Source organism: Phocoena sinus, chromosome 19, assembly GCF_008692025.1.
Source record: "Phocoena sinus isolate mPhoSin1 chromosome 19, mPhoSin1.pri, whole genome shotgun sequence".
In the NCBI taxonomy this organism is placed as follows: Eukaryota; Metazoa; Chordata; class Mammalia; order Artiodactyla; family Phocoenidae; genus Phocoena; species Phocoena sinus.
The window spans coordinates 802,335-830,179 of NC_045781.1; the positions used below are offsets into that span (position 1 = coordinate 802,335).

At 44.2% G+C, this 27,845-nt stretch overlaps 1 protein-coding gene and 1 long non-coding RNA gene across 3 annotated transcripts; one reads left to right on the forward strand and one right to left on the reverse strand.

Annotated features, from left to right (window-relative positions):
* The first annotated feature begins 272 nt into the window (after positions 1-272).
* On the forward strand, positions 273-21,911 carry LOC116743913 (zinc finger protein 850-like). Of its 2 annotated transcripts, XM_032613050.1 has the most exons (4): positions 295-553; positions 3,100-3,229; positions 9,391-9,511; positions 14,780-21,911. In XM_032613050.1, the coding sequence occupies exon 4, from the start codon at positions 14,899-14,901 to the stop codon at positions 17,593-17,595; it is 2,697 nt and encodes an 898-aa protein (XP_032468941.1). In that variant the 5' UTR covers positions 295-553; positions 3,100-3,229; positions 9,391-9,511; positions 14,780-14,898; the 3' UTR covers positions 17,596-21,911. The 2 variants fall into 2 exon arrangements, with proteins under 2 accessions (XP_032468940.1, XP_032468941.1); XM_032613049.1 differs by lacking the exon at positions 9,391-9,511 and having other exon boundaries at positions 273-553; positions 14,780-21,910.
* A 3,290-nt stretch (positions 21,912-25,201) lies between these two features.
* Positions 25,202-27,092, reverse strand: LOC116743916. The gene is made up of 4 exons (XR_004346919.1): positions 27,048-27,092; positions 26,306-26,464; positions 25,418-25,537; positions 25,202-25,334 (listed from the first exon to the last, which is right to left on the reverse strand). It is a non-coding gene; the product is annotated as an uncharacterized LOC116743916 (long non-coding RNA).
* Positions 27,093-27,845: the final 753 nt, after the last annotated feature.

The window sequence follows — 27,845 nt, forward strand, 5'->3', positions numbered from 1 at the left end:
CCTTCACGGAGTATGAAACTACGTCTTTCTCCTGCAGTTCACAGCGAGTAAAGCCATCTAGGTAGGATGACCACCCTCAAATACTCCCCAGAGTACCGCTTGGACCACCCTCTGGTGGTCAAGATGGAGAACACCTTTCCGGGGCGGGGGTGGGGGTGGGGGGAGGGGGCTCTAGAACGCTAGGAACTACACTAACCAGAAGGTAGTGCGCCGAGTTGAGCCAATAAAAGGTCAAGATAAAGGCATTTCCGTGCGTGCTCATCTCATCGGGGTGGGACTTCCGGCGTCCTCTTCGTGGCGGCCATTTTTACTGCTTTCGTACCTGTTGTCGCTCCGGAACGCTGGGCCGGGACTTGGGTGACAGGGTTGAGAAGGTCCAAGAGGAGCCGCTGTCTCCGCTGCATAGAGGCCGGTCTGAAGTTCGGCGACGCCGCCGGGGGTGTACCGGGCCTGCCGTGCCCGCGTCCACCCGCCTCTCCCGCCGCCACCGGCCCCGCTCTGCCCCCAGACTCTAATGGCGTTGGCGGCGGCGGCGCTGAGGACCCCGCCTCAGGTAAACGCTCATCCTCCGGGCCCTCACCGCCCTCAGCCCACCAGACACTAAAGCCCCGAGTGCGGGGCGCCTGCTCACGTGCCCGCAGCCCAGGACGCGGTGTCCGGGATGGTGGGGCGTTCGTGGGTGGGTCTGTTTTTGATAGTGTGATGGCCGAGTGAGAGAGGGTGACAGGCGGAGGTACTGACAGGTGCAAAGGCTTGGAGGTCGGATTGAGCTGGGAGTATTGGGAAACCTGGGGCCCGTCTGTTGTCTGCAGGAAAGTGTGTGGTAGCGTGACCCCTGTACTGGCTGGCGGAGAGGTTTTTCTTCATTTTGAGGGACCTGGATGCCATGGAGGGTAGTGGACAGAAGAGGAATACAGTCTGTATTAGGGTTTCAAAAGTTTTCCAAAAACCGATTAAAGAGAGAACAAACTAGAATGGGGCTGAAAACGACAGTGAGGCACAAGGCGCTAGTAAGAAGCAGCATTGAGGACTGAGGCGCAGAAGCTAGTCACTTAGCCCGAGGTCACCGGGATCCAGGGCTGGACGGGGATACAGGGGAGGCCTGACTTCATCTGGAGCCCGGTCCTTGTTGCCTACCCCTCTCCGCAGGTTCTGAAGGATGAAAAGCACTTAGGAAACCTATACACGGAAGAGGAGGTTGTCCCAGTCACTCACTGTCCCTGACACCACCCAAATGGTGTCTGGGATTGTGGTGTCTTTAACGTCTTCCTTGCTTTTTTCCAAGCTCGTGGGTGTGGGGACCCTGGGGATACCTCAAGCCCAGTCCTGAGTGCAGGCCAAGGGTTACACGGAGGTATTGCTATTGCTGTCAGCCAATATAAACACGTGTGAAAGGTTGTGACAGGACCAGATACTGACATGTGCAAATGTTTGGAGGTATGACTATGCTGGAGATAGGGTACAGTCAGTTTCCATTTTATTAGGACCAAAGAGCTGAGTGTCAAGAATCAGGTCTGTAATTGTCAAGAATTTGGACGTCTGTTATGGAGATAATGAGAGGTTTGGATAAGCGGAAGGGGTTGATTCTTATGCAGGTCTTAGTGAGTTCCATTGCCTGCAAAGAAGAGAACAGACTGTATGAGTAATATGAGGCAGGGAGCTGCCAAGGAGGCATTTACTATAATCCAGATGAGTGTTGGACCAGGGTGGTGGCCACAGAGGTGGGAAAGAAGTTGGACTTTCCATCCATGTTTTAAGGAGAGTCAAGTAGATTTTTAGATGTTGCGGGTGAGGGAGAGAAAGGGAAGAGTCAGGGATGATCCCAGTGTTTCTGGTTTTAGGAGCTAATGGGATGAAAGCTCCATCAACTGAGATGGGAAAGTTATGGTAGGTTAATTTTACTTGGGAATATCAGATGTTTTGTTTTGGCCTTGTCAAGAGTCTGAGATGTTTCAGAGAAAGCGAGTGGAGGCAGCAGTTGGGTGTCTGAAATCTGGGGAGGAAGGTGGCTCTTGTGTGGAACAGGGAGGAACTGTGGATCCCATTTATGTGGGGGAATGCAGGTCATCCTGGCAATGCTGTTCACTGGTCTGAAAGAGGAGGGTGCATGATGAGTGGTTTCCCTGCTCCACACCTGATCAGGGTTGCTGAACACACAAATGCAGGTGAAGGATAGAAGTGAACATGGTAACCATATGGAAGAGAATGGGTAACTGAATTGAAGAGAATGGTTTGACAGGCTACTAAAGCTTTTGTGAGATTAGTGGACATGAGATGGCTGTGGAGGCGTTGGAGTAGTTGAAACAAGATGATGAGGCTAGGGCTCCTGCTAATTCACTAATGTACGGGTTCACCAGAATTTTGTGGTGAGGTTTGGTGTGGTGTGGTGTGTTTGATCTTGATGGTGGATAGGTCTGGGGCAAATATGGTCATTTGTGAGAGTCACTGTGCCTGGAACGGACACTGTCAGGGCCAGGATTCCAAGGAAGGTTGAGGGAGAGAGGACAGTGATGGCCGCTGAGGGGACAGGGAGTGCAGCACAAAAGTGGAAGTGGGTCATGGGCATCTGTAATCACATGTGCTTCTGGGTGGTTAAAATTGAAGCAAGGATCAATAAAAGTATGAAGGAGGCCTTCAAAGCAGTTTTCCCCACGTGCATAGTTGTGGGAGTGCAACTGTGGGGACTGAAGATGTGAGAGAGGTACAGTCTACAGAATGATGGGCACACTAAGAGGAAGTGCTAGCTCATGGCACCAGGGCCCTGTTATTGGGGACTGAAGGTTGAAGCTTGAACCCAAGTTTGGTTGTGTCTGTGAGTCACAGCCTAGAGACCCCAGGGGAATTGACAGGATGGATGGGACCCTACAGGCCAGGACCAGAGCTTGGATGACATCTCTGTGCTGTCCTGTCCAGTGGTGTTGAGGGCTGAACACAGTGAATGAAGAGACCCTGAGGGATAGGTGGGCATCAGTGGCACTTAGGCCTGAAATTCCTGTTCGGTGGAGAGCTCTGGAAGAGGATGAAGGTGGGATAGGTGTGTGATGAGATGGATTGTGGGATCTTAGAGAATGTTCATAGCTCATTCTTTCTCTCTCATAGACGTGCAGTGTGACCTTTGAGGACATTGCTGTGTACTTCTCCTGGGAGGAATGGAGGCTCCTTGATGAGACTCAGAGACGCCTGTACCTCGATGTGATGCTGGAGAACTTTGCACTTATATCCTCACTGGGTAAGACTCAAAGCCTTCCCAGTGTCCTGGACTAGGCTCTACCCCACCTCACCCCCCCTTTCCCAGGGGGTGCTCTGTTCTTATACATGTGAACTGTGGGCACTACTTGCTTCCCAAGCTTTCTGTGTAGTTGCTGTGGTAGCTAGGACTGGGCTGTTTGCACTGCCCTCTACCTTCTCCTGCAATATCAACCCCGATACCTGCTGTATTCAATGCTGTTAGGAAAAGGATTCCAAGCCAGTAGTATTGCAGTGAGCTTAATGGATTCTACCTTACTTCCTTCTCTCTGTCTGGGTCAGTGTGTCTAGATCCTTTTCACCTCTGTGTCCGAGATTTGATCCCTTCTTTTATTTACTTGTTTTTATTTTAATTTAATTTAATTATATATATTTTTTTCTTCTCTTGGCTGAGCTGCATGGCTTGAGGGATCTTAGTTCCCCGACCAGAGATTGAACCAGGGCCACAGCAGTGAAAGCACCAAGTCCTGACTACTGGACCGCCAGGGAACTCCCTTGATCCCTTCATTTACCTAACATTTCTTTGTGCCTGCCTGTACCAGGCATGCAGGCATTATCATTGTCATTACTTACCTGAACGATGAGCTACTTTTCAGTGTCCTACTGCAAGGTTTGTAGTGTTTATTTATTTATTTATTTATTTATTTTGGTACGCGGGCCTCTCACTGTTGTGGCCTCTCCCGTTGCGGGGCACAGGCTCCGGATGCACAGGCTCAGACGCCATGGCTCACGGGCCCAGCCACTCCGCGGCATGTGGGATCTTCCCGGACCGGGGCACGAACCCGTGTCCCCTGCATCGGCAGGCGGACTCTCAACCACCGCGCCACCGGGGAAGCCCTTATTTATTTTTTTAATATATGTTTATCCAAAGTTTTTTTTTAAATTATTTATTTATTTTGGCTGCACTGGGTCTTCAATGTGGCATGTGGGATATTTAGTTGCAGCATGCGGACTCTTAGTTGTTGCCTGCATGTGGAATCTAGTTCCCCGAGGGATTGAACCTGGGCCCCTTGCATTGGGAGCGCAGAGTCTTACCCACTGGACCACCAGGGAAGTCCTTGTAGTGTTGGTTTTTTGTTTTGTTTAATAAATTTATTTATTTATTTTTAGTTGCATTGGGTCGTTGTTGCTGTGCACATTCTTTCTCTAGTTGCGGCGAGTGGGGGCTCTCTTCGTTGTGGTGTGCGGACTTCTCATTGAGGTGGCTTATTTTGTTGCAGAGCACAGGCTCTAGGCATGCAGGCTTCAGTAGTTGTGGCACGCGGGCTCAGTAGTTGTGGCTCATGGGCTTAGTTGCTCTGCGGCATGTGAGATCTTCCTGGACCGGGACATGAACCTGTGTTCCCTGCATTGGCAGGCAGACTCTCAACCACTGCACCACCAGGGAATCCCCTCATTTTGGTTTTGATTTGCATTTTCCTGATGATCAGTGAGATGATTAGTGAAGAGGAACATTTTTTTTTTATTTTTTGCGGTACGCGGGCCTCTCACTGTTGTGGCCTCTCCCGTTGCGGAGCACAGGCTCCAGACGCGTAGGCTCAGCAGCCATGGCTCACGGGCCCAGCCGCTCCACAGCATGTGGGATCCCCCCAGACTGGGGCACTGGTTATGGCCTATTTTTTTTTTGTTGGAAGATTTTTGCTTACTGGTTCAATTTCCTTACTTGTTATTGGTCTATTCAAATTTTCTGTTTCTTTATGATTCAGGTTTGGTAGGTTGTATGTTTTTAGTCTGTTTCTTTTACATTATCTAATTTGTTGGTGTATAACAGTCCTTTGTTTCTCTTTTATTTCTCTGTTAACTTATTTGAGTCTTCCCTCTCAGAAGTCTAGAGAAAGGTTTGTCAGTTTTATTTATCTTTAAACAAAACCAGTTCTTAGTATTGTTAATCTTTTTTTATTGTTTTTATAGTTTCTATTTCATTTATTTCTGCTCTGATCTTTCTTTTTTTTCTTTTTCTTTTTTGGCTGTGCCATGTGGCAGGCAGGGATCTTAGTTCCCCAACTAGTGAACGAACCTGGACCCCCTGCCGTGGAAGCATGGAATCCTAACCACTGGACTGCCAGGGAATTCCCCTCTGCTCTGATCTTTATTTTTTCCTTTGTTCTGCTAACTTTGGTCTTTTTTTTTTTTTTTTTTTTTTTTGCGGTACGCGGGCCTCTCACTGTTGTGGCCTCTCCCACCGCGGAGCACAGGCTCCGGACGCGCAGGCCCAGCAGCCATGGCTCACGGGCCCAGCCGCTCCGCGGCATGTGGGATCCTCCCAGACCAGGACACGAACCCGCGTCCCCTGCATCGGCAGGCGGACTCTCAACCACTGCGCCACCAGGGAAGCCCCTAACTTTGGTCTTAATTTGTTCTTTTTCTAGTTCCTGGAGATGTAAAGTTTGGTTGTTTATTTAATGCTGGCATTTTTTGCTCTTAATCCTGGCATTTATTGCTCTAAACTTGATTTTTTTCTTAATGCTGGCATTTATTGCTCTAAACTTTTCTCTTAAAACTGCTTTTGCACATTGTATATGTTTTGTTTCTATTTTTGTTTTTCTCAAGGTACGTTTGATTTTCCTGTTGATTTTTTCCTTTGACTGATTGACTGGCCAGGAGCATATTGTTTAATGTTCACATATCTGAATTTTTAAGCTTTCCTCCTGTTGCTGGTTTCTAGTGTTATCCATTGTGTTAGGAAAAATTACTTGATATGGTTTGAGTCTTCTGAAACTTGTTAAGACTTGTTTGACATAGCATATAATCTATCCTAGAGAATATTCTATATGCACTTGAGAAGAGTGTATATTCTGCTGTAATAGGATGGAATGTTCTGTATACATCTGTTACATTCATTTGGACTAAAGTGTTGTCCAATTCAAAGATACCCTTACTTTCTATCTGGATATCCACCTGTGTTGAAAGGGGGATATTTAAGTTCCCTATTAGCACATTATTGACTGGGAGATTTTTTCAGAAACTAATGCCTGTGGCCGGCAATTTGTTAGTTTGAGTAAATATCAACTTTTTTTGCACTTAATGTATTTATTTGAAACTTTGTACATGTCTTACTAAAGCATTCTAATACTTTGTTAGAGTGTGATAGGCAGTATAGCAGGAATATCTGTGCAGGGGAACAGAACATCTATTACAAATACACTGTTTCACTGTGCTTTCCCCTGGAAGAGCAGATTCTATACTTTCTGGAGGCTTTTTTTTTTTTTTAAAGCCCTGTGGGTATTATTTCCTCTAGAATATGTTCTTTTATTTTACCTGGTAGTCAACAAGGTGGATCTTTGTGGGGAGGCTCTTTTATTTTTTTATTTTTAAAATATTTATTTATTATTTTATTTATTTTGTCTGCACCGGGTCTTAGTTGCTGCATGCGGGATCTTTTAGTTGTGGCACACGGGCTTCTTATTGTAGTACGGTGGACTTCTTAGTTGTGACATGCAGACTCTTAGTTGTGGCATGAATGTGGGATCTAGTTCCCCAACCAGGGATCGAACCTGGGCCCCCTGCATTGGGAGTGTGGAGTCTAACCCACTGGACCACCAGGGAAATCTCTTGGGGGGCTCTTTTAGAAACGCCACAAGAAGGATCAGGTGTGGGACTACCACTGCATTCACCGGAATGATCAGTTACCCATTCTCTAGCTACTGCTGACAAAAATTGCTTATGGGACTTCCCTGGTGGCATGATGGTTAAGAATCTGCCTGCAAGGGCTTCCCTAGTGGCACAGTGGTTAATAGTCTGCCTGCCGATGCAGGGGACACGGGTTCATGCCCCGGTCTGGGAAGATCCCACATGCCGTGGAGCAGCTGGGCCCGTGAGCCATGGCCACTGAGCCTGCGCGTCCGGAGCCTGTGCTCCGCAACCAGAGAGGCCACAACAGTGAGAGGCCCGCGTACAGCAAAAAAAAAAAAAAAAAAAAAGAATCTGCCTGCAAAGGCAGGGGACATGTGTTCAATCCCTGGTCCAGGAAGATCCCACGTGCAGTGGAGCAACTAAGCCCATGAGCCACAACTACCGAGCCCGCATGCCTAGAGCCCGTGCTCCACAAGAGAAGCCACCTCAGTGAGAAGGCCACACACCACAACAAAGAGTAGCCCCTGCTTGCCACAACTAGAGAAAGCATGCACGTAGCAACGAAGACCCAACGCAGCCAAAAATAAATAAATACATGAATAAATTTATTTAAAAAATTGCTTGTAAGTCATTTTATTCTGTGCATTAAGGCTGCAATAAATTTTAAATACATTGAATAAACCACAGTTACTCAAGTAGAAACCCACTTTCTTATATCATTTTCGAGTTTTCCAGAGGATATTGAAGTTTGCCAGATATTGATCAGAATGATCAACTCCTTTCATATATTTATTATACTCTAACATACTATTGGGCTTAGTTATCTGATGGCCAGTCTTTCTGTATTCCTTTACTGTAGATGCTATGGAGGTGTAATGAATAGTTGTCACCATGCAGACTAGCCTCTTGTCTTTCCATATAAGAAGAATCACTTCTCCCTTCTGTAAGAATGTCATTTCTACCCTCTGTAGATTTTTAGATTTCTCCTTTAATTGGTTTGGTAGACGATGATTCTCTCTTATAGTCCTACAAACTCTGGTTTTATTTTTCAACAACATTACAGATGTGGACAGACTGTTGTAATAATTGTCTTGGTAAATATGGTGCCATGAACCAAGGTTGTAGGACCAACAATATTGTTTCTTGCTTCTTGTTTCTTCCTTCACCCATGTAAATATCACGGTTGCATGTATATCCAGTTTCACTTCCGTTAAGCATCCTGACCAAAATTCCATATTTTGTAAATTTTCCAGGATTATAGGTTTTGAATCTGAGTTGTCCTCTCCACTTTATCATTGCCTCATCAAGTGATAGCTCTTGTTTGGGTGTGTAGATCGATTGAGATTTTGGTAGAAAATAAGCCAAAAGAGGTTTAATTTTTGAAATTCTGTCTGTAGGAAGTGGAGTTTCTGAGTTATCATTAAAGTGAAGAAATGTCATTATTTGTTTGAACCTTCTTCTCGTCCTAATCTTTGATAAGTGTTTCAAGTAATGGATCAGTCGACCAATATTCTTTCCACTGTGACTTTCTTATTTGTCTCATCAAAATTATTAACCCAAGGGCTTCCCTGGTGGCGCAGTGGTTGAGAGTCCGCCTGCCGATGCAGGGGACATGGGTTCGTGCCCTGGTCTGGGAAGATCCCACATGCCGCGGAGCGGCTGGGTCCGTGAGCCATGGCCGCTGAGCCTGCGCGTCCGGAGCCTGTGCTCCGTCCGCAACGAGAGAGGCCACAACAGTGAGTGGCCCACGTACCGAAAAAAAAAAAAAAAAAAATTATTAACCCAAGAGGCTTCTTCATGTCACTGTTGGTTACATTAGTCCCTTTTAAAGCCTTATCATACTTTTTATATGATTTTTCATTCTGTTGGTGATATAAGTTTGTTTGAGAAGTGACCAACTCGAAAAAGTCGTTACCAAAAATTAATTCTGTTATTTCACTAACACTTGGCGGGTTATTACATTCAATAGTTAAACCTGACACACCTGTAAAGTCTTCTAATTTTTGTGAAATGTCTTCAATCCACTCTTACATAGAAGCAAAGGAGCGTTCTTGAGTTTCATTTTCACTTTCCACAGTAGAGTCATTCACTATGGGTTTTTGTCTTTTTGTTGGTCTAATATTCACATCGTCTGAATCAGAATTATATTCTGAAGAACTGTCGTCTTCTGAGACACTAGTATATATGTCGCTCAGAGAAAGTATCTGCATAAAATTCACCAAAAAATTCTTCATCACTGAATTTTGCGATGCATCATTTTTGAAAATTTTACGGTAATAAACTTACGTTTAATGTACACGAGGTTGGAACAAAAACCTAATGGAGGAAAATGTGAAAGATAGTGATAATCATAAGTTGTATAATGAACCCTTGATCAATTTTAAGTTCTAACAACTTCGCACGGTGATGTTAATTGTGTCACTCTCTAAAAACGTATTGGTACGTCTCCGGTCAATAACGTTTGAGTAACAAAAGATGTATTAATGCATCTCTAGTCAGAAATGTGTTAATATTCTTTTGCTGGGACTTTCCTGGCAGTCCAGTGGTTAAGACTCTATGTTTCTACTGCAGGGGGCACAGGTTTGATGCCTGGTTGGGGAACTAGGATCCTGCATGCCGTGCGGCGTGGCCAAAAAAATTAAAAAATTCCTGCCTTCAGATCTGGTCATATTTGCTTAATTCTTAATATATGGTACGTATATATATAGTCAAATTGTTACATCTTCCTGGTGAATCAATTTCTTTATCATTACGTAATGAACATTGTCTCTTGTGATAGTTTTTTTTTTTAAGAGTGATCTTTTTTTGTTTTTTTAAAAATTAATTTATTTTTGGCTGCATTGGGTCTTGTTGCTGCACATGGGCTTTCTCTAGTTGCGGTGAGCAGGGTCTACTCTTCATTGTGTTGTTTGGGCTTCTCATTTCAGTGGCTTCTCTTGTTGCAGAGCATGGGCTCTAGGCATGTGGGCTTCAGTAATTGTGGCATGCAGGCTCAGTAGTTATGGCTCACCATAGAGTGCAGGCTCAGTAGTTGTAGTGCACAGGCTTAGTTGCTCCACAGCATGTGGGATTTTCCCATACCAGGGCTTGAACCCATGTCCCCTGCATTGGCAGGCAGATTCTTAACCACTGCACCACCAGGGAAGTCCCTCTTGTGATAGTTTTTGATTTAAAGTCTATTTGTCTCACTTAAGTATAGCTTACTCTGTTCTCTTCTGAGTTCCATTTGCATGGAATATCTCTTTCAATTCCTTCATCTTCAGCCTGTGTGTGTCCTTAAGGCTGAAGTTACTGTATTGTGGGCAGCATATAGTTGAGGTCTTTTTTTTTTCTGTTCAGTCACTGTATGTCATTTAATTGGAGAATATTTTTAGGACCTACTGTTGCCATCTTATTATTGTATGGCTGTTTTGTAGTTTCTTTCTTCTTCTGTTGCTGTCTTCCTTTGTGACTTGATGATTTTCTGTGGTAATACACTTTTTTTTTTTCAAGTACCAACTCCTTTTTTTTTTTTAATTTATTTTTGGCTACATTGGGTCTTTGTTGCTGGGCGTGGGCTTTTCTCTAGTTGTGGCGAACGGGGGCTACTCTTTGTTGATGGTGTGCGGGCTTCTCACTGCGGTGGTTTCTCTTGTTGCAGAGCTCAGGCTCTAGGCACGCGGGCTTCAGTAGTTGTGGCACGTGGGTTCAGTAGTTGTGGCTTGTGGGCTCTAGAGCGCAGGGTCAGCAGTTGTGGCACACGGGCTTAGTTGCTCTGCGGCATGTGGGATCTTCCCAGACCGGGGCTCAAACCCGTGTTCCCTGCATTGGCAGGCGGATTCTTAACCACTGCACCACCAGGGAAGTCCCTGTGGTAATATACTTTCATTCCTTTCTCATTGTCTTTTGTGTCTACTGTAGGGTTTTGCTTTGGGGTTACCATAAGGCTTACATAAAACATAGCATTTTATTTTATGCTGATAACAATGTAGCTTCAATCTCATACAAAAATCTACTCTTATACTTCCCCCACACATGCATTTTATGTTTTTGATGTCACAGTTTACATGTTTTTATACTGTGTATTGGGTAACCATCAACAAGTTATTGTGGGTATAGTTGTTTTTAATACTCTTGTTTTTTATCCTTTTTAGTTGAGTGATTAACACAGTTTTACAGTATTAGAGTATTCTGAATTTGACCATATACTTACCTTTACCTGTGTGTTTTATATTTTCATATGATTTCATGTTAGTAGTTAGCATACTCTTTTTTCTTTTTTTTTTTTGGCTGTGCTGGGTCTTAGTTGCAACATGCAGGATCTTCTATCTTTGTTGCACTATGCGGGATCTAGTTTCCTGCCCAGGGATCGAGCCCGGGCCCCCTGCATTGGGAGCACGGAGTCTTAGCCACTGGACCACCAGGGAAGTCCCTAGTTAGCATACTTTTATTTCAGCTAGAAGAATTCTTTAGTCTTTCGCATTTCTGGTGAGGTACGTCAAGTGGTGATGAACTTTCTCAGTTTCTGTTTGTCTGAGAAAGTCTTTCTTCCTTATTACTGAAGAATAGTATTGCTGGTTAAGTATTCTTGGTTTGCAATTTTTTCCGCCACCCCAGTATTTAGAACATATCATCTCACTCTCATGGTATGCAGTGTTTCAGCTAAGAAAACCACTTTATGGGGTTTCCCTTGTATGAGGGGTTTCTTTTTTCTTGCAGCTTTTAAAATTATCATTACTTTCTGAGTTTTATATTAATGTGTCTTGGTGAAGTCGTCTGTGGATTGAATCTGTTTGGGGACTTCTGAGCATCATGTACCTGAATGTCCACTTTTCCCAGATTTGGAAAGTTTTCGTCCATTATTTCTTTAAATAAATTTTCTGCCCCTTCCCCTCTCTCTACTCCTTCTAGGGCTCACATTATGCAAATATTGTTTTGTTTCACAATGTCCCATAATTCATGTAGACTTTTTTTTTATTCTTTTTAGTTGTTTTGTCTTTTTTCTCCTTTGGATAATTTCAAAGACCTACCTTCAGTTTCATATTCATTGTTTTGATTGATCAAGTTAGCTGTTGATGCGCTACCATGTTTTTCGTTTTGTTCATCATACTCTTCACCATAATTTCTGTTTGGTTCTTTTTCATATTTTCTGTCTCTCTGTTTGAAACCTTATTTTGTTGGCATATTGTTTTCCTTATTTTGTCGGATTGTCTGTGTTTTCTAGTAGCTCATTGAGCTTCATTAAAACAGTTATTGTGAGAGACTTCCCTGGTGGTCCAGTGGTTAAGACTCTGTGCTTCCACTGCTGGGGGCATGGGTTCAATCCCTGGTCAGGGAACTAAGATCCCGCATGTTTCATGACATGGCCAAAAAAAAAAAAAACAATTATTGTGAATTTCTTGTCTGACAGTTTATAGATCTCCCTTTCTTTGGGGCAACGGATAACTTATGTTCCTTTGGGGGGTGTCATGTTTCCTTGATTATTTTGTGTGTGTTTCATGTAGTCTTGCTTTGATGTTAATACGTTTAATGGAGCAGTCATTTCTTTCAGACTTTACGTAAGGTTTTGGTGGGGAAGATCTTCACCTTTTTGTGGGTGTTAGTATGCCAGCTTGATGGGTAGTTGCTGTTCCGACTACAACAAGGCCCAGGGGCTTAGAGTCTGTCCAGCTCTGTCAACTGAGATCAGTGTCAGCAAAGACTGCAGGGGTCCTCAATAGCTAAAGTTGTGGGTATCCACAGTAGTAGAGAAGACTGCTGGGGATCGCCTGATCTCTTTCTCCCAAGGGAAATGTTTTGACTGAGGGGCTCCCTCTTGATGGTAAGTCTGGCTCTTGGTTGGGGGGTGGTGCTTCATGGTGGTGATGGCATTGGTGTCTGATGTGTGGGCACTGTGGAGCAGATATAGATCTGGATTCTAGGGTGTGATAAATGCAGAGCAGTAGCAGTTCTAGGGTCCCAGACACTGAACAGCCTGCAGCAGTGTTGACTTTGCTTTGTGAAATACAGTTGCACACTGAGCAGTGATGGAGTCTTGACTGGAGTATGGGTGCACACAGAAGTGTCTGGGGTCTGAGGAACTAACTCACTTATAGTGGCCATGAATCTCGTGCCTGAGACGGGCATTCAGGTGACAGCTCTGGAGTCAGGTTATGGAATATGGGCATCCATTGCACAGTTGGGGCTCTGGGGTTTAGGGTGTGTGCAGGATTTATGGGGGTAGCAGCCATGGTTTTGAAATAGAGCAATAGCTACTTCTGGGGGAACAGGTGTGATTCAGCGTATTATTCTCTTGCAGGTCCCCCATGATCATGGCTATTAGTTACCTTATTGAAAGAGCTGCCAGTACCCTCTGCAGAGCAGGGAGCTGGTGTCCACACCTATAAACACTTGCCCTTCTCTGCCGTGCACAGTGGGATCTGCAGCTATATCGGGGCCTGTTGAGGTTCTCCGAAGCAAAGGCTACTGGGGTCCTTTGCAGAGCAGGGCATTGGGGAATGTGATGGCAGCCACCATTTGGCTGATACACATAGTTCCCACCATTCATCTTATTTCCTCTCCATCTCCACGTGTCTGTTAAGCTGATGTCCCTAGCGATCCTTTTTTTAAAAAAAAATGTATTTATTTTTGGTTGTGTTGGGTCTTTGTTGCTGCACGTGGGCTTTCTTTACTTGTGTCAAGCAGCGCTACTCTTCATTGCAGTGTGTGGGCGTCTCATTGGTGGCTTCTCTTGTGGAGCATGGGCTCTAGGTGCGTGGGCTTCAGTAGTTGTGGCACTTGGGCTCAGTAGTTGTGGCTCACAGGCTCTAGAGCTCAGGCTTAGTAGTTATGGTGCACAGGCTTAGTTGCTCCATGGCATGTGGGACCTTCCTGGACCAGGGCTTGAACCCATGTCCGTGCATTGGCAAGCAGATTCTTAACCACTACACCACCAGGGAAGCCCCCTAGTGATCATTTTTGTGTGGTTATTCTACTTTTCAATTTCCATTGTGTTGCTGCAGTGTCTTAATTGGATTTCTGAGTCCTCCAAGGGTCAATTTTGTTTGCAGTTAGCTGTCTGTTTTTTGTTGGTGGTAAAGGCTGGTGTCCTCTGCTGTTACGCTGATATCACTTCTAGATCGGTTTTCTGGGTCTGTTATGTGCTGAGTTGCTCTGTGACAGTAGAAGTCATTCATCTGTCCTGTTTTTACCTTAGGATTTGTATCCTGCATGTACCATGTAGTTGCTTAACTAGGGCTTACAGATGTGCCAGGATGGATATGACTCCAGTCATGGCATGGTGGGCTCAGAGGGGGCCTGGTCCTGGTGAATGGCAGCTGAGTAGAGTATGACATCAGGCTGTTTTCAGATCATACCAGGAATCTATCTTTGTTCAACCAGGGTTTAGGTGCCATTTGCAGTGGCTATACCTTACTTCTATATTTCCTTTTCCACTGTTAACACTTGCCTGACTTGTCAGTTCTACTACTTGTAATTCCTATGGTGACTTCCAGCCCAGGGATAATTTCTACCTCTCTGGACTCCACATCTCTCCCATTTTTCTCACCACTCTTTCTGTAGTACTCACCAACATTGGTTGTGCTGTGATATGTTCACATTTCCCTAAATTGACTTTAAATAGCAGCAAATATGTGGCTGTGGGATTTTAATGGGCTTAGATGCATGTTTCTACCGTCTCACATCAGCAGCAGAAAAATCCTGCAAGAAGCCATTGGGAAAGAAATGAGTTGTAGACCCTGCCTCTCTTCCTTGTGTCACACCCTGTCTTTTGTTTCCTTCCCCTGGTGAGGTCTCCACTATTCTGTGATTTTGAGGCTCAGTAACGCAAAACAGTCGGCTGTTCTTTCAACTTAATTCCAACTTCTGTATCTTGAAAAGCATCTCATAGACTAATACCTAGATGAGACAGATGGACATCTGTGATGAACTTGACCCTTCCCTATAGTTGACATGTACTTGACCAGCATTTCTTTCTGTTCAGGTTGCTGCTGTGGAGCAGAGGATGCAGAGGCACCTTTTGAACAGATCACTTCTCTAGGAGTGTCACAGGCTAGGATTCCCAAGGCAGCTTTGTCTTTCCAGAAGACACACCCCTGTGAGATGTGTGGTCCAGTCTTGAGAAACGTTTTCCACTTGGCTGAGTGCTGGGAAACACAACACAGCCAGAAACTTTTGAGGTGTGGAGCATGTGCAAAACGATTTTATTTTAGTGCAAACTTTCAGCAGTACATGGAAAAGAAAACCCTCAGAAGCAGTGTGGATGAGGCCTGGTTTGTGAAGAGCTGCAGATTCCATGTGTCACAGAAGCCAGTGTGTTGTGGGGAGTTTGAAAAGGACTTCCCAACCATCGTGGGACATCTACAGCAACAGGACACTCATACTGTGGAGAAGCCAAACACAATCAGCCAGTGCGGGTCAACTTCACAAGGCAGGAAAAGCCGTCACACCTGGGTAGAATGCAAGAAAGCCCTCAGCCCCAAACACACACTTGTTCAGGACCATGGTGTCCACAGTGGAAGACAGTGTTTTGTGTGCAGTGAATGTGGGAAAGCATTCAAGTACAAATCCTCATTTGTTCTGCACCAGAGAATCCACACTGTAAAAAAGCTTCATGTATGTGGTGAATGTGGAAAATCTTTTAGACAAAGCTCAACCCTCTGTCAACATCGAAGAATTCATACTGGGGCAAGGCAGTACAAGTGCAGCAAATGTGGGAAATCCTTAAGCCACAAATCTGTCCTCATTTATCCCCATTCATGGCACAGTGGAGAAAACAGTTATGTGTGCAGTGAATGTTCAAAATCTTTTAGCCATAGCTCAGTGTTCTTTCCACATAGGAGATTTCAAATTGGAGAAAGGCCTTATAAGTGTACTGACTGTGTGAAATCTTTTACTTCTATGTCTGCACTCAGTTATCATCAGAGATCTCACACAGGAGAACGACCTTATGTGTGCAGTGATTGTGGGAAATCTTTTATCTCTAGTTCTGACCTCCGTTACCATCAGAGAGTTCATTCTGGAGAAAGGCCTCATGAGTGCAGTGAATGTGGGAAATCTTTTATCACTCGTACTGCTCTCCGTTATCATCACAGAGTTCACACTGGAGAAAGACCTTATGAGTGTAGTGAATGTGGGAAGTCCTTTACCCGAAAAAATAACCTAATTATACACCTGAGAGTGCACTCAGGAGAAAGGCCTTATGAGTGTAGTGAATGTGGGAAATCTTTTACCTTTAGCTCCAGCCTTCGTTATCATCACAGAGTACACACTGGAGAAAGACCTTATGAGTGCAGTGAATGTGGGAAATCTTTTAACAATAGGTGGACACTCATTCGACACCGGAGAATTCACACAGGAGAAAAGCCTTATGTGTGCAATAAATGTGGGAAATCTTTTTCTTGTAGCTCCACTCTCCAGTATCATGAACGAGGTCACCTTGGGGAAAGGCCTTATGGGTGTGATGAATGTGGAAAGTCTTTTACCACTAGCTCTGCTCTCCGTTATCATCAGAGAATTCACACAGGAGAAAGGCCTTATGAGTGCAGTGAATGTGGGAAATCTTTTATCTCTAGGTCTGACCTCCAATATCATCAGAGAGTTCATTCTGGAGAAAGGCCTTATGAGTGTAGTGAATGTGGGAAATCCTTTATCCGAAGGAATAACCTCCTTTTACACCAGAGAGTTCACACAGGAGAACGGCCTTACAACTGTAGTGAATGTGGGAAATCTTTTAACAATAGGTGGACACTCATTCAACACCAGAGAGTTCACACAGGAGAAAAGCCTTATGTGTGCAGTGAATGTGGGAAATCCTTTACCTCCAGCTCCACCCTCTGTTATCATCAGAGAGTTCATGCAGGAAAAAGGCCTTATGAATGCAGCGAATGTGGGAAATCTTTTACCTCTAGTTCTACCCTCCGTTATCATCAGAGAGTTCACACAGGAGAAAGGCCTTATGAATGCAGTGAATGTGGGAAATCTTTTACTTTTAGTGCCAGTCTCCGTTATCATCACAGAGTACATAGTGGAGAAAGGCCTTATGAGTGCAGTGAATGTGGCAAATCCTTTAAGGATAGATCACAATTCAATAAACACCGGAGAGCTCACACTGGAGAAAGACCTTATGAGTGTGGTGAATGTGGGAAATCTTTTAGCCAAAAATCTTCCCTCTCAACACACCGGAAAATTCATAATAGAGAACGGTCTTACGAGTGTAGTGCATGTGGGAAGTCTTTTACCTCTATCTCTGGCCTTGGTTATCATCAGAGAGTTCACAGGGGAGAAAAGCCTTATCAGTGTAGTCAGTGTGGGAAATCTTTTACCAATAGCTCCATACTGATTCGACACCAGAGAGTTCACACAGGAGAAAGACCTTATGTGTGCAGTGAGTGTGGGAAATCTTTTACTAGTAGTGCCACCCTCTCTTATCATCAGAGAGTTCATGCAGGCAAAAGGCCTTATGAGTGCAGCAAATGTGGGAAATCTTTTACCTCTAGTTCCACCCTTCGTTATCATCAGAGAGTTCACGCAGGAGATAGGCCTTATGAGTGCAGTGAGTGTGGGAAATCCTTTATCTCTAGCTCTAAACTCCGCTACCATCAGAGAGTTCACACGGGAGAAAGGCCTTATGTGTGCAGTGAGTGTGGGAAATCCTTTAGGGATAGTTCCCAATTTAGTCAACACCAGAGAGGTCACACTGGAGAAAGGCCATATGAGTGTAGAGAATGTGGGAAATTTTTTATGCGAAAATCTACCCTTTCTCAACATCAGAGAGTTCACACTAGAGAAAGGCCGTAGATGTACTGGGGATGTGCAGTTTTCTTGTTCATTGTAAGGATTCCAGAGGAAACTGAGGAGCCATATGTCTGAATTAACTCTCAGACATTTGAGCATGCACAGTGGGGATATTTCCCCATAAGTTTCAGTTATGTGGGAAGCGTGTGACTATGTTGCACTCTCTAACCTGTCCAGGGCTCTTCCCAGATTTATGTCACTTCCATCTCTGGGGTCAAGGCCATTTCACCTCCACCACCTGGTAGGTTCACACAGTGTGCATCAGTCACCAACCCAGTGTGTTCAGGGAAGCTGACCTCTGTCCTGCAATGTATTGGCCAAGTTAGGAGTCACCTGAACATTTATGGCATCAGCTTTCACTCCTCCCTGACTTATCTTGGACATGGACCTGGTCAGTATTGGCCCAGAAGATACCAAAAGTTCAGCTGGCAGCTAGCAGAGAATGACAACCCAGGGATGTGTTGGTCTCACATGATAATAGTAAGTTTTTCCAGCTTCCAAATCATGAACTGGGTAGCTCCTTGCTGCAGATTGCTTTGGCTTGTACAATAATCAAGGCCTTACAAGCTCTTTACACCCTCTTTAATCTTGGAAGTTCTGTTTACTCTGCAGGTAGTTTATACACAGGTTTGTACTGTGTAACCATAAAGGGGAGAACAACTTTTAGGGGGTCTCAAAATTTCTGTGTCTGAGGAGGGACGGTATGATGGCAGACAGTAGCTTGCCAGTTTTGACCAAATTTGCATTGCTGCCCACTGCCTCCTAGGAAAGACTGCAGGGATTTCTGGTTTTCATATGAAGCCCGGAGGCTTTGTGTTTTAGGAGTCTCCGAGATGTCCCTGAGAAGTGGCAGCTGTGAGAATCTCAAGAGCTTTGAAAGCAGAATGAATTTTTTTTTTTTTTTTTTTGGTACGTGGGCCTCTCACAGTTGTGGCCTCTCCTATTGTGGAGCACAGGCTCCAGACGTGCAGGCTCAGCGGCCATGGCTCACAGGCCTAGCCACTGCGGTATGTGGGATCTTCCCAGACCGGGGCACGAACCCGCATCCCCTGCATCGGCAGGTGGACTCTCAACCACAGCGCCACCAGGGAAGCCCCAGAATGAATTTTTTCCCTTCCTCAAAGGAGAGGTCACAGGGCATTTCAGCACTGTTGAGGGATTATCTTCCCCAGGTCTACAGAGAGCCATATTCCCTGAGGGCCACAATTTATTGGCCTAGTGTCACTGGTTCTAAGACCATTGGGTCCGGGGGAAACCATAATTGGTACAGAAACTGGTTTACCAGGGAGGGGAAGAGGCTGCAGCCTACTAGTGTGTCAATGTAAAAATGACTGTGGAGAATCAGTTTGTACACAAATCTCAGTACTTCCAGGTATGTTTGTCTTGTATAGCTGAAGTCATCAGAGAAAATAAAAATAATTGAAAGGTCTTGTGGATTCCTTTAGCCTCTGTAATATTCACCTCAAGGCCATTACTGCACGGGCAGGAAGAAAGAGAAAAAAGGGGATCTAGTCCACAGATGTGGCTCTTGTGACCCAGACAGCACTCCTGTTTGACTTCGGGTAGAAATGTTCTTTATTGCTCACCATATTTGCTGCCACTGAGGCAAGACTGACTGCCGCCCCAACCCTCTGGGGCATAAGGATAGAAATGATGGAGTCAGTATAAGGTTGCCAAACCTATTTTCTGAAAGGACTGGGACATAGAGATCTTTAAATCTTGAGCTATGTTTTAAAGTTTTACTAAGGTATAATTTACATGTGCCAATACGAATATATTTAAAGTGTACAATTTGATAAGTTTTGACATAGGTATGAACTTCTGAGACCATCATCATAGTCCTAATAGTGACCATATCTGTCATGGTATATTTACCTCATTCCTATTATAATCTCCTTGCCTTTCTCACCTCTCCAAGTAACCATTGATTTACTTTCCTTACAGTAAATACCTTGCATTTTCTTGAATTTATATTATTGGAATCATTTGTTTACCATATTTTTTGTTTTCCTTTATGTATCATAATTACTTTGAGATTCATCAGTGGTATATAGTGCTTTTGGTTTTTGTTTTGTTTTTGGCTGAGTAATACTTTTCGATATGCGATGGTTAGTTTATCCATTCTCTTTATGGGCATTTGGTTTGTTTCTAGATTTTGACTTCTGAAAATAAAGCTGGTATAAAAATTGTGTTCTTTATATGAATATATGAAGAATATATATGTTTCTTTTATCTTTTGTCAGTAACTTAGAATATAATGTGTGAGTCATAACTGTTTTTTACTTTTTTTTTTTTTTGGCTGCACTGGGTTTTCGTTGTGGCAAGTGGGCTCTTCATTGCGGCCTGTGAGGTTAGTAGCCCTGCGGCATGTGGGATTTCAGTTCCCCAATCAGGGATCGATTCCCTGTTCCCTACATTGGAAGGCAGATTCTTAACCACTGGACCACCAAGGAAGTCCCACAACTGTTTTACTTTTGAAGAAACTAACATGTTGTGATCTAAAATGATTGTACCTTTTGCATCTTACCAGCAATGTATGAGAATTCCATTTCTTCCATATTCTACTGAATACTTGGTTTATCATTCGTGTTAGTTTTAGCCTTTTAACTGAGTTTTTAGAGTTACATCACTTTTGAGTTTCCGTAAGGATTCATGATGATTCGTTTGCTGTGTATCTTTGTTAAAATATTTGCTCATATCTTTTTCTTTATTGACCTTTGGCTATCTTCCTTTAACAAATAGGACAATGAAACAACAAAGATGTATGTTGGAATTTCACTCATTTTAAAATACTTTTAATATTTTTAAAAAGTGATTTTGCTTTATGGAGTAACTTTACTGGCAGAATTTTCTCACTTGAAAAAATCTGCAGTATTCATAATGCAGTGGATACTTAGACATACCATTTTAAATTTAATCTGCATTTTTAACATATTCTCTATATTCTTAACTTCAGTCACTGAAGAATACAATAAAGCCTTGCTTTATAGTGCTTACACATTTTCCTGGTTTATATCACCATGGAAGTTGGTGGGTTGGAGCAGATGGGGACAAGATTTACTTTTCTATCTATCTTTCTATCTATCTATCTATCTATCTATCTATCTATCTATCTATCTATCTACCTACCTATTGCTGTGTTGGGTCTTTGTTGCTGCTCACGGGCTTTCTCTAGTTGCAAGAGTGGGGACTACTCTTCATTGTGGTGCACGGGCTTCTCATTGTGGTGGTTTCTCTTTGTTGTGGAGCACAGGCTCTAGGCTCATGGGATTCAGTAGTTGTGGCTCGCAGGCTCAGTAGTTGTGGCTTGTGGGCTCTAGAGTGCAGGCTCAGTGGTTGCGGCACACAGGCCTTGTTGCTCCGTGGCATGTGGGATCTTCCCAGACCAGGGCTTGAAACTGTGTCCCCTGCATTGGCAGGTGGATTCTTAATCACTGCACCACCAGGGAAGTTCCAGGGACAAGATTTCATCAGGATGGACTGGTCTTTCCTTTGAGTCCCAAGGCCTGGCTGGGGGGCGGGGGATGAAGAGATCAGTGGTCAGACTCCACAAGTCCTCATCCAGGCTGCTGGGTTTAATTCTGTATCCCTGACCAGTGCAAGAACCCACAGGCAGACACTCCTCCCCAGGTCTGTTTCCTCCTATGTAAGGTGGGGATTAGGAGCTGACCTGCCTCTGGTCCACTGAAAGATGTGAAGAGGGGAGCTGTCCATTCCTATGCAGGCTCCCTTTGCAGGTGACATTCTGGTGCCAGCCACCTTTAGCTCCCCCTGATGTCCTCAGATTCCTCTAGCCCCAGACCCCTCTATCCCCAGGGACATGTCAGAAATAAATGAGGCATCTCACAACCCACGATCTGGGTCAGCCCCCACGGACTTAACATGCATCGAGGAGGGGTCTGCTGGGTACTGAGGTCTCCGTGTGGATACCCCAGTGGGAAATAATCTGGGCAACTTGCTAAAGCTCTTTGAGCCTCAGTTTGCTGACTTGGACATAAAGGTGTTAACTTTGGCCCCTGAGAGGATCAATGAATGTAACAAAACACTGAGCACTTAACACCTGAATTCCAGGGTTTGTATTTTGAGCTTTTATGTGGCGTATTTATTTAAAATTTTAATAGAAAATATTTTCATAAGTTTCCTTTTCACAATTCTCTTATTGTACTTAACTCTAATTTATTGGTATTTTTATTGTATTAGTAGCATTCTCATTTTGTTCCATTTTATAGAGTGCCATGTAAGTTAATATAAATGCCATGTAAATATACTGTGAAATTTTACTCAATCCATATGTGTATCATTGTTATAGCGTATTTCTTCTGAATCCGTTTACTCTGTGAGATTGAGAGCACACTCATCAATTGATGGATTATCACAGAAATAGTTTGATTCTTTTGCAGGTGTACTGAGAGATCTCTTACTTCTGTTTGCCCTGATAAATTAATTCTCTTCAGATCTTCTTTAAACATATTTAATTTATTATGCTGAAATGCAAAATGACCAATTCTATTAGAGTATGCTATTTCACATACCAGATAGCCTTTTCACGTAAGTTTTTTTGTTCATTAGTTTTTTGTCCTTCCCCTGAAACTCAATGCAAGTTTTATTTAAAAATAGCTTATTTAATATGATATAAACAACAGATAACTACTTAGAAAACATTCTTATTTCAATGAATATTCATTTGAATGTACTGGAAAGGTTGCAAGTTACCTTTTAAAAAATCCAGTTCAGTGAAATGTGGCTGATAAAAGTATGTGACAAAGTAATAAATATATAATTCTATAAGTATTCTACAGTCAGAATGTTTTGGAAACATTTAAAATTATCAGTCCACTTTAATTCTGGCTGGTTATGGGTAGATTTTGAAATCAAAACGAAAATTTCACAAATTAGATTATTGTATAGTAATTCGATAGTTTTCACAAAAATTACCTGTTGCAAAATGTTGCCCAATGTTTTTATGGTTTTATGGATACTGAAAATATTATAGACAATTTTTTTTACATTATACACGTTATTTTTGTCATTTAAATTTTTAGCTGTTACTGTATTTTGCCGCAGCAGTGAAAGTCCAGAATCCTAACCACTAGGCCACCAGTGAACTCCCCACTTGAATTTTTTTTTTTTTTTTTTGTGGTCCGCAGGCCTCGCACTGTTGTGGCCCCTCCTGCCGCGGAGCACAGGTTCCAGACGCGCAGGCTCAGCGGCCATGGCTCACGGGCCCAGCCACTCTGCAGCACGTGGGATCTTCCCGGACCAGGGCACGAACCCGTGTCCCCCGCATCGGCAGGTGGACTTGCAGCCACTGTGCCACCAGGGAAGCCCCCCACTTGAATTTTTATTTACAAAAATCAAAAGTATATTTTGTGGCCTTAAATTGGGGCTTAGCTTGTAATGACTTGCATACCTCAGTTTATTAAAAATTTTTTTTTACATTTTTAATTTTAATTGAAGTATAGTTGCTGTATAGTATTATATAAGTTACAGGTGTACAATATAGTGATTCATAATTTTTTTTTTTTTTTTTTGTGGTACGTGGCCTCTCACTGCCGCGGCCTCTCCCGTTGCAGAGCACAGGCTCTGGGCACGCAGGCTCAGCGGCCATGGCTCACGGGCCCAGCCACTCCGTGGCATGTGGGATCTTCCCGGACCAGGGCACGAACCCACGTCCCCTGCATTGGCAGGCAGACTCTCAACCACTGTGCCAAAAGGGAAGCCCCTGATTCATAATTTTTAAAGGTTATACTCCATTTATAGTTATAAAATATTGGCTATGTTCCCTGTGTTGTTCAATATATCCTCATAGTTTATTTTATACCTAATAGTTTGTACCTCTTACTCCTCTACTCCTCTATTGCGCATTCCCCCTTCTGTCTCCCCTCTGGTAACCATTAGTTCTCTATATTTGTGAGCCTGTTTCTTTTTTGTTATATTCACTAGTTTGTTGTATTTTTTATATTCCACATATAAGTGATATCATACAGTATTTGTCTTTGACTTACTTCACTTTGTATGATAATCTCTAGGTCCATCCATGTTGCTGCAAATGTCAAATTTCCTTCTTTATGGCTAAGTAGTATCCCATCATACATTGCATTGGCCAAAAAGTTCGTTCGGGTTTTTCTGTAAGATGCTATGGAAAAACGCGAATGAACTTTTTGGCCAACACAATATATACCACATCTTTTTAAACCATTCATCTATTGATGGGCATTTAGGTTGCTTCCATATCTTGGCCATTGTAAATTATGCTGCTGTGAACATTGGGGTGCATGTATCTTTTTGAATTAGTGTTTTTGGTATTTTTGGATATATACCCCAGAGTGCAATTGCTGCGTCATGTGGTAATTCTGTTTTTAGTTTTTTAAACCTCCATACTGTTTTCCACAATGGCTGCACGGATTTACTTTGCCACCAGCAGTATGAGGGTTCCCCTTTGTCCACACCTTCTCCAGCATTTATTATTTAAAGACTTTTTGGGTTTTTCTTTTGCCTTGCTGTGCGGCTTATGGGATCTCAGTTTCCCGACCAGGGATTGAACCCGGGCCACAGCAGTGAAGCCCAGAATCCTAACCACTAGACCACCAGGGAACTCCCTATTTGTAGACTTTTTGATGATAGCCATTCTGACCTGTCAGCCTTTCTCTGTACACTTAACCCTCATTTGAAGCCCAGCCAGCCCCAGTGGCCCTTCACTTCAGGTCCAGTTGCTCTATCAGAGAGCCACTGTGCCCATGAACTAATCTGCCAGCCTGGCTGAAGCACCCCAGGCACCACCAAGGCTCACAACAAAATCCTAGTGATTCTGTAGAGCAGTGAATAAACAGGAGGCTTCAATGTCATCTTGCCTCAGTTACAAGTGTCTCCACACCCATCTCATGTCCACACATTCCTCAGCAGCCTTGACCACCTGACAAATTGTCCTCTCTCCCACACCAGTGCTTATGATGCCCCCCCCCCACCTTCACCCAGGTACCCAAGCTCTCTATGCACTTGTGGCACCCACCCTCCTCTTCCTGATTGCTACTGGCATGACCATAATGTTCAGGATTCCTCCTACTAATATTAACAAAAGCTCCGCCTGGTCCACAAACCGTCCACCACGTTTTGTAGATGTGTCCATCCAGAAGCCCTTCCCATAGTTCCAGACCTGTGTGTCCAGCTGCCTGCTAAATAACTCCACTCTTTTGTTCTATGAAATATCTCATACCGTCAACTTGGCCAAAAAGGAAACTGCTGATATCCCTAATGAGAATTATTTCCTTTATGGAACACCCAACACAGCTGATGGAGCTTCCATCCTTCCACCTCCCAACAAGAAAAATCTTGGTGTCATACCTGACTCCTACCTTACTTTCTCTCAACATCACAATCCGAAAAACCATGCTGTCCCGTTTTAGAAATTTATTTATTTTTGGCTGCATTTGGATTTTTGTTGCTGCACGCAGTCTTTCTCTAGTTGTGGAGGGCAGCTACTCTTTGTTGCGGTGCTCAGGCTTCTCATTGCGGTGGCTTCTCTTGTGGAGCACGGGCTCTAGGTGCGTGGGCTTCAGTAGTTGTGGCACTTGGGTTCAGTAGTTGTAGCTCGCGGGCTCTAGATCACAGGCTCAGTAGTTGTGGTGCATGGGTTTAGTTGCTCCACGGCATGTGGGATCTTCCCGGACCAGGGCTCGAACCCGTATCCCCTGCATTGGTAGGTGGATTCTTAACCACCACACCACGAGGGAAGTCTGGCTGTCCTGTTTTAAAAAACGGATTCAAAAATTCATTAACTTCTCCCACCTCCACAACCACGACAATGACCCACACTGACAGCACTCACCCCAATGTCTTGGAGGTGAAACTAACTGGAACCCTGGATGTGGGATTTCCACCAGGCAGATTTCTGGGGGCAGTACCCATCCAGTACAGTTGCAGGGATAGAACCACTACTCCAGTGGGTCTGGAAGGCAGAGCATTGAGCCAAAGATTATTTATGAGCCATAAGATCTCATGATGTTTGCTTTGCTAGGTTTTGGGCTTGTTTAGGACACCTCACACCTTTATTTCCCATTCCCCCCATTTGTAATGGAAATTTCTATCCTATGCCTGTCCCACTATTACATTTTGGAAGCATGGAACTTTTGGTTTCACTGCTGGAGAGCAGTTTTGCCTCAGGGTTGATTGTACTTTGAATCTCATTCATATCTGACTTAGATGATATGTAGATGAGTCTTTGAACTTTCTAATATCACACTAAAACTTACTATAAAGTTACACACTTTTTCTTTCATGTTTCCTTTCTGTGTTCATTGAAGAGTTTAAGCTGCATGAAAATAGAGGTTTTCGTCTGTCATGGTTCTCATGCACCTGAAACAGTGCCTGACACTGAGTATTTTGTTCAATGAAAATTTATGAGAACCGTGAATAAACATGACACCCGATATTCTTGTTCACTTTTACTAGTCTGACTACTCTTAACGTCCACTCCAATTCTTTCTCCAAGCTGGTATTAATGTTTTCAAGAATAAAAGCCCTACCAAAAGTTCTCTGAAGTATTAACTGTCTTCAACATCATCTGCTATTTCCCCAGAGCGATATCTGCCCCTGTCTTTGAATAACTACATAAATAACTTTCCGACACCTGCATTTCAAAACTGTTTTTCTGATATTATCTCATTTCCCCATGAAGAACTCTACCTGCAATCACTGGAAAATGATAATCACTTACCATCAAGGACACGAGATCATAAGCTTAAGATACCCTCCTTTATATGAGTGTTCAGATACTCCCTTCCACAAGTGCTGCGCCTCTGAAAGTTGCAGCTATTGGCACATACCAAAATGACATTAGTTAAGTTGCTCTCCGTTTGAGATAGATGTCTGTACACTAAAAGGAATTGAGTTTATGTTAGGAAATGGAATAAGATATTATATGGATGAAAGTGTTTCTTAATGGGTAGGATACAATCACCGACTCTATAGGCAAGAGAGAAGCTTTGTGTGGAACCAGAGGTAAAACTTCTGCTTGTCCACCTAATTTAGAATATCCATCTTCTTTCTTCACAGTCATGGCCCTGTACGGACTGATTTCTCTTGCTCATAGCCTATCATAATACAACTCATAAAACTGACTATGGCTTCAGATACACGCATTTGAAGAACAGTTATATAATGTGTCCAGCTACGCGCTGAGTCATGTCTGAATGATTCTGTAATAATATGGCCATTTAGATCTGTACATTTGAGAGCATCTCAAATAATATTTTTACTTTCTAAGGGCTGACTGAGCATCACGAAGTCTGAAATTTTGTCACTTTGCTGCACTTAACAACGAACAGAGCCCCTCCCTTCCTCGAGGTAGGATGACTGCTTTCCAGCATCCCTCCCGGTGCCGCGTGTAAAAAGTTCTGGTTGGTCAGAAAGGAGAACCCCCTTTGCGGCGACTTCTAAAGCCCCGCGAACTACATTACCCGGAAGATCCTGCGCCGAGGTGAGCCAAGGACCACCAGGATAAATGCACTTCCGGGAGAATTCTTCACGTCAGGGCAGGACTTCCGGCCTCCTCCTTGTGGCGGCCGTTTTAACTGCCCTGGGTCTGTTCTGGCTACGGTGCACCGGGGTGACGGGACTGAAAAAGCGCGAGAGGAGGCGCTGTCTGCGCGCCATAGAGGCGGGTCTGAGGTTCGGCGACACCGCCCGGACTGACCCGCCTCAGGCCCGGGAGATGGACCGCCGTCCCCGCGTCCCACCTCCTCTCTCGCCGCTCCCGGCCCCGCTCCGCCCACGGACTGCTATGGCGTCTGCGGCGGCGGCGCTGAGGGACCCGCCTCAGGTAGCTGCTCGGCCTCCGGGCCCTCACCGCCCTCACTCCACCAGACACTAAAGCCCCGAGTGCGGGGCGCCTACTCATGTCCCCGCAGCCCAGGCTGTGTCCAGGACTGTGAGGCTGTCCTGGGTGGGGCCATGTTTCTAACAGTGTGATGGCGCGTGGGAGAGTGTGGCAGGCGGAGGGACCGCCAGGTGCAAAGTCTTGGACGTCGGGCTGAGGCGGGAGGATTCGGGAAACCTGGGGTCCATCTGATGTCTGCAGGAAACAGAGTGAGCCGGAGTGGCACGTGGACCGGCAGAGAGGTTGTTCCTTATTCTGAGGGACCTGGAGGCCGTGGAGGTTAGTGGACAGAAGAGGGACCCATTATGTGTTAGGGTTTTAAAAGTTATCGAAATGCTGCTCAGAGAGGGAACAGACTGGAATGTGGGTGACGAAGACA